General features: G+C 38.9%; 2 protein-coding genes across 3 annotated transcripts in view; one reads left to right on the forward strand and one right to left on the reverse strand.

Annotated features, from left to right (window-relative positions):
• The first annotated feature begins 69 nt into the window (after nucleotides 1–69).
• On the forward strand, nucleotides 70–5052 carry SLIRP (SRA stem-loop interacting RNA binding protein). The gene is made up of 4 exons (XM_004371082.2): nucleotides 70–187; nucleotides 1439–1497; nucleotides 4077–4184; nucleotides 4940–5052. The coding sequence occupies exons 1-4, from the start codon at nucleotides 91–93 to the stop codon at nucleotides 5009–5011; spliced, it is 336 nt and encodes a 111-aa protein (XP_004371139.1). The 5' UTR covers nucleotides 70–90; the 3' UTR covers nucleotides 5012–5052.
• Nucleotide 5053: 1 nt separating this feature from the next.
• SNW1 (SNW domain containing 1) overlaps nucleotides 5054–14281 on the reverse strand; it is a 31202-nt gene continuing 21974 nt past the window's right edge. Inside the window, exons 10-14 of one of the 2 annotated variants that reach the window (XM_004371083.2) lie at nucleotides 12155–12296; nucleotides 9632–9728; nucleotides 7883–8000; nucleotides 5813–5976; nucleotides 5054–5734 (exon numbers count right to left, since the gene is read on the reverse strand). In XM_004371083.2, the coding sequence (XP_004371140.1) occupies nucleotides 5536–5734; nucleotides 5813–5976; nucleotides 7883–8000; nucleotides 9632–9728; nucleotides 12155–12296 (720 nt within the window). In that variant the 3' untranslated portion in view covers nucleotides 5054–5535. The remainder of the gene's footprint in view (nucleotides 5735–5812; nucleotides 5977–7882; nucleotides 8001–9631; nucleotides 9729–12154; nucleotides 12297–14281) is intronic. The other variant, XM_023726411.1, reaches the window with a different exon arrangement.

The following is a 14281-nucleotide window of genomic DNA, read 5'->3' on the forward strand; positions in this document are numbered from 1 at the left end:
TGTTAACCCGGAAGCAGATTCCCATGCTCCGGATGCGGCACCTTCTTCCGGGGTCGAGGCCCCAGCTCTCGAAGGTAGTTCAGTGTAAAGATGGCGGCCTCGGTAGTGAGGCGTTCTATGGCGGTGCGTACGAGTATTAACCGGCCGATTGCTTTTGTCAGAAAAATTCCCTGGACCGCGGCCTCGAGTGAGTGATGGAGAGGTGGGAGAGGCGGCATTTCTAGGTCCAATCGGTCCTCAAAAGCTCTGCTTTCTGCAAAATACTTAAGTCAGCGTGGTAGCTGCGTTAGAAGCTTGCCCCTGAGCAAGTCGATGAGCAGAAAATTTTACTTGCAGTTAACCAAACTTAGGGATGCCCCCCCTGAGCTTTTGGGGCACTAATTCACGGTCTCCTGATTTTCGAGGTGATTTTGTGGAAAGGTTTATTACTTGGGAACTTTCAGATTTATGGTTTAGGAGGCATTATTTTGACTGCTTGGTAAGGTAGAGGGTCAGCGAAAAAGAGGAAGACCCTCAACAAGATGGACTGACAGTTGCTGCAACTGGGCTGAAACAGCAATCATTGTGAGGATGGCGCAGGACGCCCAGTGTTCCGTTTGGTTGTACATAGGGTCGCTATGAGTCGGAACTGACTCCGGGCACCTAACAACAACAAAAACATTTTGACTGCAAGAGTTCCTGGGTGATGCAGAAGGTTAGGGTCGGTTGCTAACCTAAAGGTTAAAGGCACCTCGAAAGAAAAGCCTGGCGATGTACTTCCTAAGAATCAGCCATTGAAAACGCTATGGAGCACAGTTGCGCTTGGATCCACGTGGGGTCACCATGAGTTGGTATTGACTCAGCAGCAACTGTTCATTATCATTACTTTGACTGCAGTGTGGAAGATGGATTTGAGGTGGCAAGGCATTATAATTCATACACCTAGCACAGTACCTGGCATTATGAAGACGCTCAGTATCGTTAGGGGTGGAGACTGTAGTTTTAAACTCAGCAAATAATCTGCCCATGTCCCCATCGCACTGCCTCCCCAAATCTGGCACATTGCAACTTTACAGTCAGTGCCATGTTGTTATTTGCCATTGAATCGATTGTGATTCATGGTGACTCCATATATGCAGTGTAGAACTGCTCTGTAGGGTTTTCAAGGCTGTGATGTTTCAGAAGCAGATCACCAGGCCTTTTTTCCACGACAACTCTGGGTGGGTTCACACTGCCAGCCTTTCAGCTGGTAGCCAGGTGCTTTACCATTTGTGCCACTCAGGGACTCCTAGTCAGTGCCATAATTGCTTCCTAAATCTTAAGGCTCCAGGAAATGAGGAGTAGCTCCTGTTCACAAGAAGTTTGGGAACTCAAGGCCTCCTTTTGGCATCTGTGTACAATCTATGATGGAGAATACAAAATATATTAACTACCTTTGTATGTTTCCTCCCCCGTACAGATGAGCTGAGAGAACACTTTGCACAGTTTGGCCATGTACGAAGGTGCACGCTACCTTTTGTAAGTATTATCTTAAAAAAAAAAATTCTCCTTTTTAATTCTTGGTTTTTTTTTTAATCAAAAGTGTATCAACTTATGTTAATGAACAATGCAGTGAGGCTGTTCAAAGTCCTTATTGATAAAATTATGGGTGATAGTGATTAAAAAATAAAAAGCTTTATCATAAGTATTTGTGTTAGTTTTTTATTGCTGTCTAAACAAATCATCACAAACTTAACAGCTCTAAACTGCATGCATATGTTATCTGTCAGTTTCTGTAGGTTAGTTGGGTCTTCTGCTCAAGGTCTCATACACTGCAGTCCAGAAGTCAGCTGAAGTTATCATCTCAGCAGAGGCTTTACTGGGGGAGAGATAGACTTCCAAGCTCCCTCAGGTTGTTGGCAGAATTTGTTTGGCTGGCCTTCTGCTGGGGGCTGCTCTCAGCTTCTAGCTGCCAACTGCATTTCCTTGCCACCTGGCCTCTCTGTAGGCCGTCTTATAACATGGCAGCTTGCTTCTTTAAAGCCAATAGGGAAGTCTCTCCCTCTCTCTCTCTCTCCATCCTGCTAAGCCAGCATCTTATATAATGTAATATAGTCATAGCAGTGACGTTCCATTACCATTGCCATATAACCTCATGAGGGGAGTGACATCCCATTACCTTTACCATATTCTGTTGCTTAGAAGCAAGTCACTAGTCCCACCCACACTGAAGAGAAGGGCATTGTACGGGGTGTTAACACTGGGAGGAGAGTAATGGGGACCATTTTAGAATTCTGCCAGTTTATAATACTACAATATTCTAGTAAGGATTTTAGATAGTAGAGGCTAATCATGAAAGTAATTGGCAGACAATATTCTAAACTTTGTCTTCATTGAGTGCCACTTTAAGAGGTGGTGATTTTTTTAGTATTTGATAAGAGTGAATAATTTTATATCAGTTAACATTTGCTTTGCTTTCTCATGAGGGTCTAGAAGTCAGTCAGTCTATCCTGGGCTGTATTTTTCTGTGGGCTTTCTAGAATTACTGGGCTTTTTGGGGTGTGATATAAGTACAGAATTTACATGCACTTCATTGAAGCCACCCTTTTCCTCATGACTGAAAAGTCTGTGGTAAAATATCAACCTAAAGTAACTTAAGCTCTTAACTCATGGTTTAAATGTTACTTAACTTCCGAAGATGGAACAGATAACTCGTATCTAGTGCTGGTGAAGGTGTAGGGAGACCGGCACTTGATTTATTGAGAAGTTCAACTGGTACATTCAGTTCTGAGGGATAGTTTGGCAAAATCTATCAAAATTAGAAGTTTGCATTTGTTTTGATCTAGGAATTCCATTTCTAGGAATTTATTCTATAGAAATGCATGGTCAAGAGTGTTCAAAGCAGCATTGTTTAATATCAAATAATTGGAAAGAAACTAAATTTTCATCAGTGAGATTCATTATAAATAAGCATTAATTCATTGATACAATGGGATTCTGTAAGTTTAAAAAAAGCTACAAGAAAACAGATTTTTCTTTGTTTCTTTTCCCCTCCTAAAAGTATAGATAATTTAGGACCTGGAGTTTACAGAAAAAGACTTTGATTCTTGATACAACTACATAAAATGTAACAAAGAAAATTAATTTCTAGTTAACAAAATTCATTGTACTCAAGTTAGAAATTCAAGTTCCTATCTTGGATACGTAGTATCTAAGTTCTAACATAAAAATAAACTTTATAATGCCTTTATATGTGGAAGTGGTTTAGAAATTGCCGTATCAGGGGTAAATGAATCACTGGGACATCATCAGAAAATTTTCCTTTACATATGGTAACCTTTGGAAGAGGTCTGCATTCTAGGTTAGTACTTAATGAAGTTACCTTTGACATATGGGGGCAATTTCTCAGACTTTTTTGGCAATGCAGTGTAACTTTGTAACAAGACTGACAGGACCTGATCATCATCTACATTGACTGACTAGACATCTTGGTACCTGTCTTTTACATAGATTTGGGGGTGGAGGGGCAGGGAGTGTGTCCAAGCACACTAGAAGCTCTTCCACATGTGCTGATGTGTAGGTTGAATGATAAGCACTCTGCCTTTTGCACAACGGGAAGTAGCAGAATTGTTCCCATTAACCAGAAGTCTGGAATTAGGTAAGTAAAGGTAATATTTTATGTATCTTTCCTATTTTTCATTAGGAACATGTGATGATAAAGGTGGTGGTAGTAATGATGATTGGCCTCAGAAATTACTAAAAATGCTACTGGAGGCTTAATTTTTTAGTTTCTAGAAGTGAGGAACAAAGAGCATTTCTTAATGATTAAAAATTTCCTTTACTACTGTTGCTGTTAGCATCTAATACAGAAACAGAAAACTCATTACTCTTATTTTACTTCTCCAATGTCAGTGGAAAAGTAAGAGAATGTTAAGTTTAACAGGGACTAAACCTTGGGTAAGTAGGAAGGTGAATGTGCCCTAAAGCAAGATTATTGATATTTATTAAAATGTTTATAATCCCATATTGGCAGATGAAAAGGTTGGTAGTTTGATTTGGAACTCATGGAAACTTTGTCAGGTTCATGATTAATCTTTTACTATATTTTGAATTTTTAGGACAAAGAGACTGGCTTTCACAGAGGTATGGGTTGGATTGTGTTTTCTTCAGAAGAAGAACTTCAGAATGCACTACAGAAGGAAAATCATATTATTGATGGAGTAAAGGTAATAAGTCTTTTTCTATGTCATATCATGAGCTCTCTGCATAGTATTTTAAATAGGTGGAAAGTGGAATGATAGGGACTTTGGGAGATCTGTGGTTGAAGCTGCCTTAGTTCAAAACAGTGGTAGTGGTATGGTAGAGTGCCCTGTTACAAAAAGTTTGGTGAGGGAGGACCCTTTAGTGGTTAACAAGGTATATGTAACATGGAACAGTGGAAAGAGCAATCCACTTTCGAGTTAGGCAGATTGGGGTTGAAATCCTGACTTTTCCACTTACTATGTGAGGATGGTGCAAGACTGGGCAGCATTTCGTTGTTGTACGTAGGGTTGATGTGAGTTGGAACTGACTTGATGGCACCTAACAACATGTGACCTTGAAAAGGAGCCCTGGTGGCACAGTGGTTAAGTGCTTGGCTGCTAAGCAAAAAGTCGGAGGTTTGAACCTACCAGCTTCTCGGCAGGAGAAAGACATGTCAGTCGGCTTCTGTAAAGGTTTACAACCTTGGAAATGCTGTGAGGCAGTTCTTCTCTGTCCTGTAGGATCACTATGAGTTGATTAAGGCAGTGGATTTGGTTTTGGTTTTGATGTGACCTTGGGCCAAAATGATTTACAAGTTTTAAATGAAGTTTCCGGAAGTCTTAAGAAGAACAAGAGTATTGTGGTGACTTCCGACTAAAAAGGCAACCTTAAAGTGGTAATTTCAGTACTAATGTTTTTGCAGACATTGTCTTTCCTTACTGTACTTAATTTCTTTCAGCTCCAGGTTCAAGCTCAAAGACCAAAAGTTTTGCAAGGGGATCAAACATCTGATGAAGAGAAAGATTTTTGAGAATACTACTCCCTATTAGATAAAGTAAACGAAACTAAAACATTTGTCTAAATGTTTTTATTTGAAACAAATAGTTGCACCAAGCAAGAGCTTACTTTCCCCACTCCAAATTAAAACAGGACAATAGGGGCAAACATTCATTAGGCACGGCAATTCCAGTAAGTCCCATCCTCCTACTCACCGAGGTTGGGGTTACTTTATGTATAAGCCGTCTTTCTTCTGCAACGTATTAACCCCAAACTACTGTTGTAACACAAAAGGAAGTGGTCTTAATTTCATGTGCTGGGCAATATGTTCTATAAATGCTGAAAGGTGAGAAAAGCACAAACAACCCACTCTTTAAAAAAAACTAAACAGTTCAAAGTAGAATTGTCTATCCCCTCTTTCTCCTGTAATAAAAAGTAGTGCTGGGATCTGGCACCCAGATTTGGTTTTTATCCTGACCATTTACAAAGTATTCCACCATATGACTTGTGTCATTAGGGTTATGGATCATAGTTCATTCACTTTGAAGAAAGGTACATCTACTCCTTCCTCCTCTTCTTGCCTTCATGTTCATGTTCCTTGGGGCGGCTGCTATCTGAGGGTCTTTTAGAACCACCGTGCTGTTTGGCTTCTTCCAAAAACTTGTCCAAACCAAAAGGATCTTCCTCAAACTGAACTGGTCCTTCTCGGCCTCTCTGCCTACGGTCTGAACCAGAAAACTCCTTATCGGGAACAAACCTAGGGAAAAAGACAAAGGATAATGAACTACCTTGTTTTCACTGGTATAAACATGAAAACAGTTCTCTGCTTTGGTACCTGTTGGTCTTTATTCTGGCTTCTAGGTCATCACCATACATGTCCTTGTCTAAATTTTTACTGGGCCTGTAAATACTCTGGGCCATATCTTTACCACCTCTCCAGGCTTGATCATAAACATTGTAAATTTCATCTTCTCCACCTGCAAAACCACTGTCCATACCCTGTGGAAAAATAAGTGACATTAAATTAAAATGTACATATGATTTATTGAAAGTTGAATCTGATTATATTCATATGAAGGGTAGCCCCTTGCTTGTTTATAGGTCACATTTTCAACAACCCAAACTACAAATTAAAAAGGTCTTTATTTAAAGAAAAGAAAACTCACAAAACCATAAACTTGTTCATGTCACCTTTGAGTCCTTATCCAAGCCATAGATTAAATAAGGTACTCATTAACAAGTTTGACTACTTTTGCAAAGTAATCATTAAAACGGGGGTGTGTGTGTGTGTGTGCGCGCTACTATAAGCAGGTATTTGACAACTACAATTTATATAGACATGGAGGCAGAAGACAGAAGAACGAGAAAACATTTCTCTGATGCCGTTTAGAGTAATAACATACCCCTTAACTGTGAGAACATCACTATTACGAGATAATAAGGCTCAATGAAAATCTTAAGACACAAACTTGTTTCATATATTTGGATGGTATATTAATACAGGGATGTTCCTTTTTAAAGAAAAATTTTCATCACAACTTTTAAATAATTTAAGCCTGTTTAAGAAGTGAATGTCTTGAAAATAATTTACTTACGTGGAACTTTTATCCCTAATGACCTTTGTTTAGGTTGTTTCCTCTACCTGGGAAGTTGCTGTTGCATAGTGGTTAAAAACAAACTTTGGAATCAAGACAGCCCTGGCTTGAATCTTAGTTCCATCACTTACTAGCTAAGGGGTGTAACCTCTCTGTGTGTCAATTTCCTCATCTGTAAAATGCAGGCAATGATAGAGTTTTTGTGAGGATTAAATGAGACAACAGAAGTAAAAGACTTAGAACAATGCCTGGCACGTAGAAAGCACCCAATAAATTTTTAGGCTTGCTCAAATGCTACCTTCAAATCTTTCTAAAATCTCCTAGTCATCATTAATTTTCCCCTCCATATTCCAGTAATACTTTATACTTCTAAACTCTTAGCACAGTCTGTCTTATCTTTGTATATATATATGTCTGTTTTCTCCAGTAGACTATGGGTTCCTGGTGGGCAAAGGCAGCATCTATGATCTTACTGTGATTTATGCACAGTAAGTAATCAATGTTGGGTGAATTAAAATACAAAGGTACTTACTTCTTCAGGGCTAACCTGTCCTAGTTAATGACAACCAATACTAGAAACCAGATTTCCTGAATACCAGCCTAGTAGTTTTACAGTTTAAATTTTTAAAGATTCCAGGTAGATGTTTTTCTGTTGTTGTTGGGTGCTGTTAAGTTGATTCTGACTCATAGCAAGCCCATTCCACAAAGAACTGCCCTATAAGGTTTTCTTGGCTGAATCTTTATTGGAGCATACTGCCAAGTCTTTTTCCCACAGTCACTGGGTGAGTTTGAATCGCCAACCTTTTGGTAGCATAGCATAATAAGAAAATCCAAAGATCAACAAAAAAATAACCCAACAGGTGCCTTTATACGACACTTGGCTCTATTTTTGAAAGAAAAAGCTTCACATACCAGAACCCAGGCTTACCACCTATGTTCTTATAGTGTCTCAAATCTTAGCTATCCAACTCTAAGAGGACAGTCAGCTGTTTCAGCTTGTTTCTTGAGTTACAACATGCAACTTCCCTTGTTTTCTCTTATCAGGCCAGCATACCTTAAAACCAAAACCAAACCCGTTGCCATCGAGTCAATTCCGACAGAGCAGAACTGCCCCATAAGGTTTCCAAGCAGTAGCTGGTGGATTTGAACTGCTGACCTTTTGGTTAGCAGCCGAGCTCTTAACAACTGTGCCACCAGGGCTCCCAGCATACCTTAGGCTGATCCAAATCTATGGTATGTTAATTTTCTTGTCCCCGAGGATGTGTATTCCTATCAATACACAAGATATGCTGTTTCTAAACTTTTTGTACCTTGGATTGGTTGAAGAGCCTTTGGTCATACTGGAGTTCGTTGGAAGTCCGAGGATTGGGCACACCAAGAGCAATGACTTCACTGATGTCTCGATTTTCATTTCTCTGCAGTTTTGACCTGTTTTGAAATACAACATCACCAACTGAAAATTCTTTACAGACAAGCTGAGTATTTTAATTTAAATACAACCAATCTCAGAAGCAAAGGAAATGAGTGTGTCATGTTCACGTCTTATAAAACATGTATTCCCTGATAATGCATACTCAGGTTGGCAGCCCTTACAGCATTTCAGATAAATTATTAGAGGAGGTAGCGTTTACAATTTGGTCTTCCTGTTAGCTCAGAAGACAGCCAAGAGACTCATTCTTGTCATGGAATTCTTTAATACAAGCAATCGCAAGGCATGCCTAGATAGGAAATTGCTGTGGTCTACATTTGCCATTGTATGAGGGTAAGGAGGGGACTGGATGCAAATTTGATGCATCACATGAATCCTTTTCAATAAGATAGAATCAGTTCTTTTACCTGAGTTTAATAATTTTATCCTACTAGAATTTTAAAGAAAACATGTCAATGTCTGGATTACGCAGTATGATTTCTGACATTCAGATTAATTCCCCTGCTGTTTCTGTGTATATACAGTGTAAATCACGATGAAACCACAGTAACTGTCACCACTTATGTCAATATAAAGTCAAGTCTTAAAAATGATTTCTATATAAAATGTGATTTTTCATTCACTTGCAAGTTTACAGCTGTTCCATGTTACCAATTCTCATAGCCACTATAGTGGTTTTAAGGTCCCAATTGATCTACAGAGCCACTTTAACTTTTACAACTTAGGAATTTCAGAACAAAAGTGTCATTAATTGTACACTTTCACACTTCATTCCTGTTTCATTTACAATGTACATTTACCCAAAACTCCGTGACTTCACTTATCCAGGGAGATGAAACACGCCAATTAAAACAACAAAAAACACCAGCAGCAGTCTATTTTCATGTTTAAGACCTGACTTGAAAAAACAGATTGTATCAGCTCATAGGATGATCAGAGCATGGAAAAGTGCTCATTTGTGAAGAAAATGTTTTATATTTGCATTTAATTCCCACTGTGAATTCTACTCCTTTACATTTCCTCAACTTTTCAGCAATCTCATATCCTCACTCTCTGGGGAACCACAGACTTCCCTGATCCCTATCTACTTTACTCTCTGTCCCATACATGTGTTCGGTTTGTTCTACACAAGTCTATAGTTACTAAGAGGGCTTTGTACATTTTCTCAAATCATTTTATATGATAGCTCTGTCTTTTCTGAATTTTAAGTTAAACTGCTCATAACTAGGGGCTGATTTTCACTTCTTTCAAAACTTGCCCTTTCCCACCACCGTACTCAGTACTTCGCATGTAAAAGGATCTCAGTAAAGGTATGGCAGCTTCTTTCCTATCTAGAGGAATAGGCACATAATAATTTGGTCTTGCCACTTGAAGTAGGAAAAGAACAGACCAAGACAGTCCTATTCACTGTTTCTGTTTCACAAACATGATCTGAATTTCCTTTTCTATATCCCCATCATTATGAATTCTAACTGATTCTACAAGGTGATGGAAGAAAGATTACCTCCAGAGAAGTCAATTCTTCTGCTAAGACAAAGTAGTTAAGTGCATGAAAAGTGGACTGAAACTCCTTTCTAAAAGGTACACAAAGAACACTTCATAATTTGTATTAATTTCAAATGGCACCTACCTCTTATCAGGAGCTGCCCTGGAAAGATTCCGGTCATGCTGTCTCTCTTTCCGCCGATCATGCCGAATTTCATCCCTTTCACGAGCCTCCCCATCCTCTGCGTGGAGACAGTTGAGAATTACTTTAGCATTGCATCACGCATTAACATTTTGAACAAGAGAATGGTCTTTAACCTTAAAAAGTTCCATAAACTTTTTTGTGGTCGCATTCAGCCTTTCTAAACCTACTTGAAATTTAAATCCAATAGCATTAATTTTTGAATGTGACTTCTAGAATTATGCATGCAGCTGAAGGGTTTAAAGGTAAAGCATAATGATGGCTTCAACTTACTTTGAAATACATCAAAGAAGTTGGACTGATTAAAGTATGGAGATGGACAGATATGTGATAAAGCAAATCTAGCAATACTATAAAAAAATGTTAATCATAAAATCTAGATGGTGAGGATATGAGTATTCATTACACAATTCTCTCAACTTTTCTGTATGTTTGAAATTTTCATAATAAAATACAGGAAAAAAGAATTATGCCTAAGTTTACCCTTACATTTTCAAACATTGTTATTGAATAAGGAACCTTTTGCTCATGGTCCATGGGGGTGGCTGCATTTTGATCTCTACTGTGTTTATGTCCACGTTCATTTCCTCTATCCTCTCCTGTCTGAGGGGATATAGTGTAGTGCTTAAGAGCAGGAGCGTTGGATTCAAATCCTGGTTCTATGACAGATTAGGTGTACAAGAGGCAGATATTTATATCTTGCCTCATTAAGTCTATAACCAATTGTCTGCTCGACACCTCCTCTTTAAACTTAACATATCCACAACTAAACTAATCTTTCACTTCGAAGTCTGTTCTCTCTGCAGTCTTCCCAATATTAGTAAATGGCAACCCAGTCCTTCCAATTGCTCAGGGCAAAAATTCTGGAGTCGTCCTTGACTCTTCTTTTTCTCCCATAAAAAACCAAAACCCATTGCCATCAAGTCAATTCCGACTCATAGCGACCCTATAGAACAGAGTAGAACTGCCCCCTAGGGTTTCCAAGGTTTTAATCTTTACGGAAGCAGACTGCCACATCTTATTCCCGCAGAGCAGCTGGTGAGTTCAAACTGCAGACCTTTTGGTTAGCAGCGAAGTGCTTAACCACTGCGCCACCAGGGCTCTTGTACCTAATCCATAAGCAAATTATGTCAGCTCTGCCTCCAAAATACATCCAGAATCTGACCATGTTTTCACTACCTCTTGCTATCATCTCTCATTTGGATTATTGCAATAGATTTTCAAATGGTCTCCCTGCTTCTGCCCATGCCCTTCCACAGCCTTCTGTTTTCCCCACAGCAGCCGGATTAAGCCTTTAAACATACATGTCAGATCATGTCACTCTTCTCAAAACCCTTCAATTGTTTCCCTTGTCACTTGGGAGTAAAAGCAAAGTCCTTACAATGGCTAACTGGCTACCCATGGTATGGCCACTACTCCTGCCACCCACCCTTACCACTCTGACACCTCATCTCCTACTATTATTCTCCTCCTTCCTCACTCCACTCCAGCCACACTGGCCTTCCTGCTGCTCTTCCCTGAACACACCAGGTATGCTCCCAACTCAGGTACTTTGCATTTGCTGTTCCTCTGTCTGGGATGCTCTTCCCTCAGATGGCCACATGGTCACTTCTTCAATTCCTTCAAGTTTCTGTGCTAACATTACCATCTCAGTAAGACTTATTCTGACCACCCTCTTCTTCTGGAACTTTTATCCACCTCCCCTGCTTTATTTTCCCCACTGTGATTATTACTTTCTAATATACTAAATAATCGACTTTTTTTTGGTCTGTCTACACTTATTAGAATGTTTACTGCTGTGTACCACCACCACCGGCCCCACTCCTGTCTAGCAGAAAACCTTGTGGCTAGAAGAGAACCGTGCACATAGTAGGTGCATCATACGAACTGAATAAATGAAACAATAAATAACTGTATTAGTCTAAGATTTTTTTAATGAAACAAAAACCACTTTAACAAATTTTCTTAAACTAGAATTAGGATTTATCTTTCCACTCTAATTGAATTAATACCCACATAGTAAATTACTAAATCAAGCTAGAGAGGAAATATTAGCAGATTTAATGATTAAAGATATCTTAATGTACAAAATAGAAAAACTCTAGACTATTTTATCATGTGGGGGAATTGGATTATGCAACTGGAGATATAGTTCTCTTTCTAAGGAAACCTATCATTTGACTAATAATGTGATTTTTAAAAGCATATTGCTCAGAACTTAAAAAAGTTCTAGTATAATTAAAAAATGAAGGCCTACAGGCAAGTATATACTCTATTTTCTGCTGCTTCAGCTAAAGCAGAGGTTACTCAGATGTTTCAATTTCTACACTATTTCTGAAATATCTGAATTTTCCTTATATGCACTTACTAGTATTTTCGTATGCAGCAAAAAACAATAGAGATGTTCTAAAATGAGATACATATTGTTAACAAAAGAAATTCAGTTCAGTAATGAGAATGTCAAACCTTTCTCCACATGGGTTTTGATCCCAGCTCTTCTCTCCCTGGCTTTCTGGGCCATTTCTCTAAGTTTCTCTTCATGTTTCTCCTTTTCTTTTTGAGCCATCTTTCTCTCTACTTGGGCACGCATTTCCACAGCTTCACGAGCCTGTTAAGACAACCAAGAGGTTAAACAGGACACTATCATGGGCTAAATATTTACAGCTAGCATCTAACTCCCTGACTAGAGTCTGCCTTAAAAGAGTAGTTACACAGAGTTCAGATTTGTTATTGCTGATGAAAACAAAGATCCTTGTCTATGAAGAGATACCCTGGCAAGAAGGCATGGCAAACAGCTTTTTCACTATGGGAAATGTTTTAGTGCTTAAAACTACAGTGACCTCAACCAATCTTAAAAATCAGTGTTTCACTACTGTTTCCTCAGAAACAATCTAAAAAATAAAATTAAACAAGATTCCAATAAAACAATTTTTAATGTCAATAACATTCATGGTGACTGGTTACATTTTCAGAATTAAACAAGTCAATTCAGGATAAAACCTTAGACTATGTTTGCTAGAAATAATTTTTATAGGGTACTCACTGTGATAAGGAAGATGTTACTTTTCTATGCTTTAAATACAAGCCATGATGTATGTGAACTTCAAGATCACATGTAAATTAATACCATAATATTTAATACCCTAATAATAACAAATAGCCAATACTATTAATGCTATTGCCTGTGGCTTTCAATGTATTACAATGTTTACTTGTGTTTCTTTGCTACTGTCCCTTTGGGAGGACATCTAATTGAAAGTAGAGGAAAGTTATGAAATCTAGAGCAGCATCTAGCAATCTTCACAAAGTGGGATCAGTCTAGTGATTCATTATTCTGGCATGCTGAGAGAGAACTGCACTGCTTGTGGTAGGTATGCGTCCAAGTCTACAAAGTTGAGACTATGCACAGATTACAACTACCACCTGCCATCTTTCGCACACACACCACAGGTTAGAGTCTAAGTACTGCAGCTAAATTAACAGTACCTTAGGTAACCGAGACTGGATTTACCAATTATCAAGAGCATTGTTGTTAGGTACTGTCGAGTCAGTTCCACCTCATAGCGACCCTATGCACAACAGAATGAAAAACTGCCTGGTCCTGTGTCATCCTCACAATTGTCGTTATGCTTGAGCCCATTGTTGTAGCCACTGTGTCAATCCATCTCATTAAGGGTCTTCCTCTTTTTTAGAAGTATGATGGCCTACTCCAGGGACTGATCCCTCCTGATGACATGCCTAACTATGTGAGCAGTCTCACCATCCTTGCTTCTAAGGAGCATTTTGGCTGTACTTCTTCCAAAACAGATTTATTCATTCTTCTGGCAGTCCATGGTATATTCAATGCTCTTTGCCAACACCATAATTCAAAGGCGTCAATTCTTCTTTGGTCTTCCTTATTCATTGTCCAGCTTTCATATGCACACGAGGCAACTGAAAACACCATGGCTTCGGTCAGGTGCACCTTAATCTTCAAGGTGACATCTTTACTTTTTAACACTTTAAAGAGGTCTTTTGCAGCAGATTTGCCCAGTGCAATGTGTCGTTTGATTTATTGAGTGCTGCTTCCATGGACGTTGACTGTGGATCCAAGTAGAATGAAATCCTTGACAACTTCAGTATTTTCTTCGTTTATCATGATGTTGCTTATGGGTCCAGTTGTGAGGAGTTTTGTTTTACGTTGAGGTGTAATCCATACTGAAGGCTACAGTCTTTGATCTTCATCAGTAAAGTGTTTCTTCTTCACTTTCAGCAAGGTTGTGTCATCTGCATATCACAGGTTGTTAATGAGTCTTCCTCCAATCCTGATGCTCCATTCTTCTTCATATAGTCCAGCTTCTCGGATTAGTTGCTCAGCATACAGACTAAGTATGGTGAAAGGATACAACTCTGGCCCACACCTTTCTTGACTTTAAACCATGCAGTATTCCCTTGTTCTGTCTGAATGACTGCCTCTTGGTTCTGCATAAGCACAATTAAGTGTTCTGGAATTCCCATGCTTCCAAATGTTATCCATAATTTGTTATGATCCACACAGTCAAATGCCTTTGCATAGTCAATAAAACACAGGTAAACATCTTTCTGCTATTCTTT

This window comes from Trichechus manatus, unplaced genomic scaffold, assembly GCF_000243295.1.
Source record: "Trichechus manatus latirostris isolate Lorelei unplaced genomic scaffold, TriManLat1.0 scaffold00010, whole genome shotgun sequence".
NCBI classification, from domain to species: domain Eukaryota; kingdom Metazoa; phylum Chordata; class Mammalia; order Sirenia; family Trichechidae; genus Trichechus; species Trichechus manatus.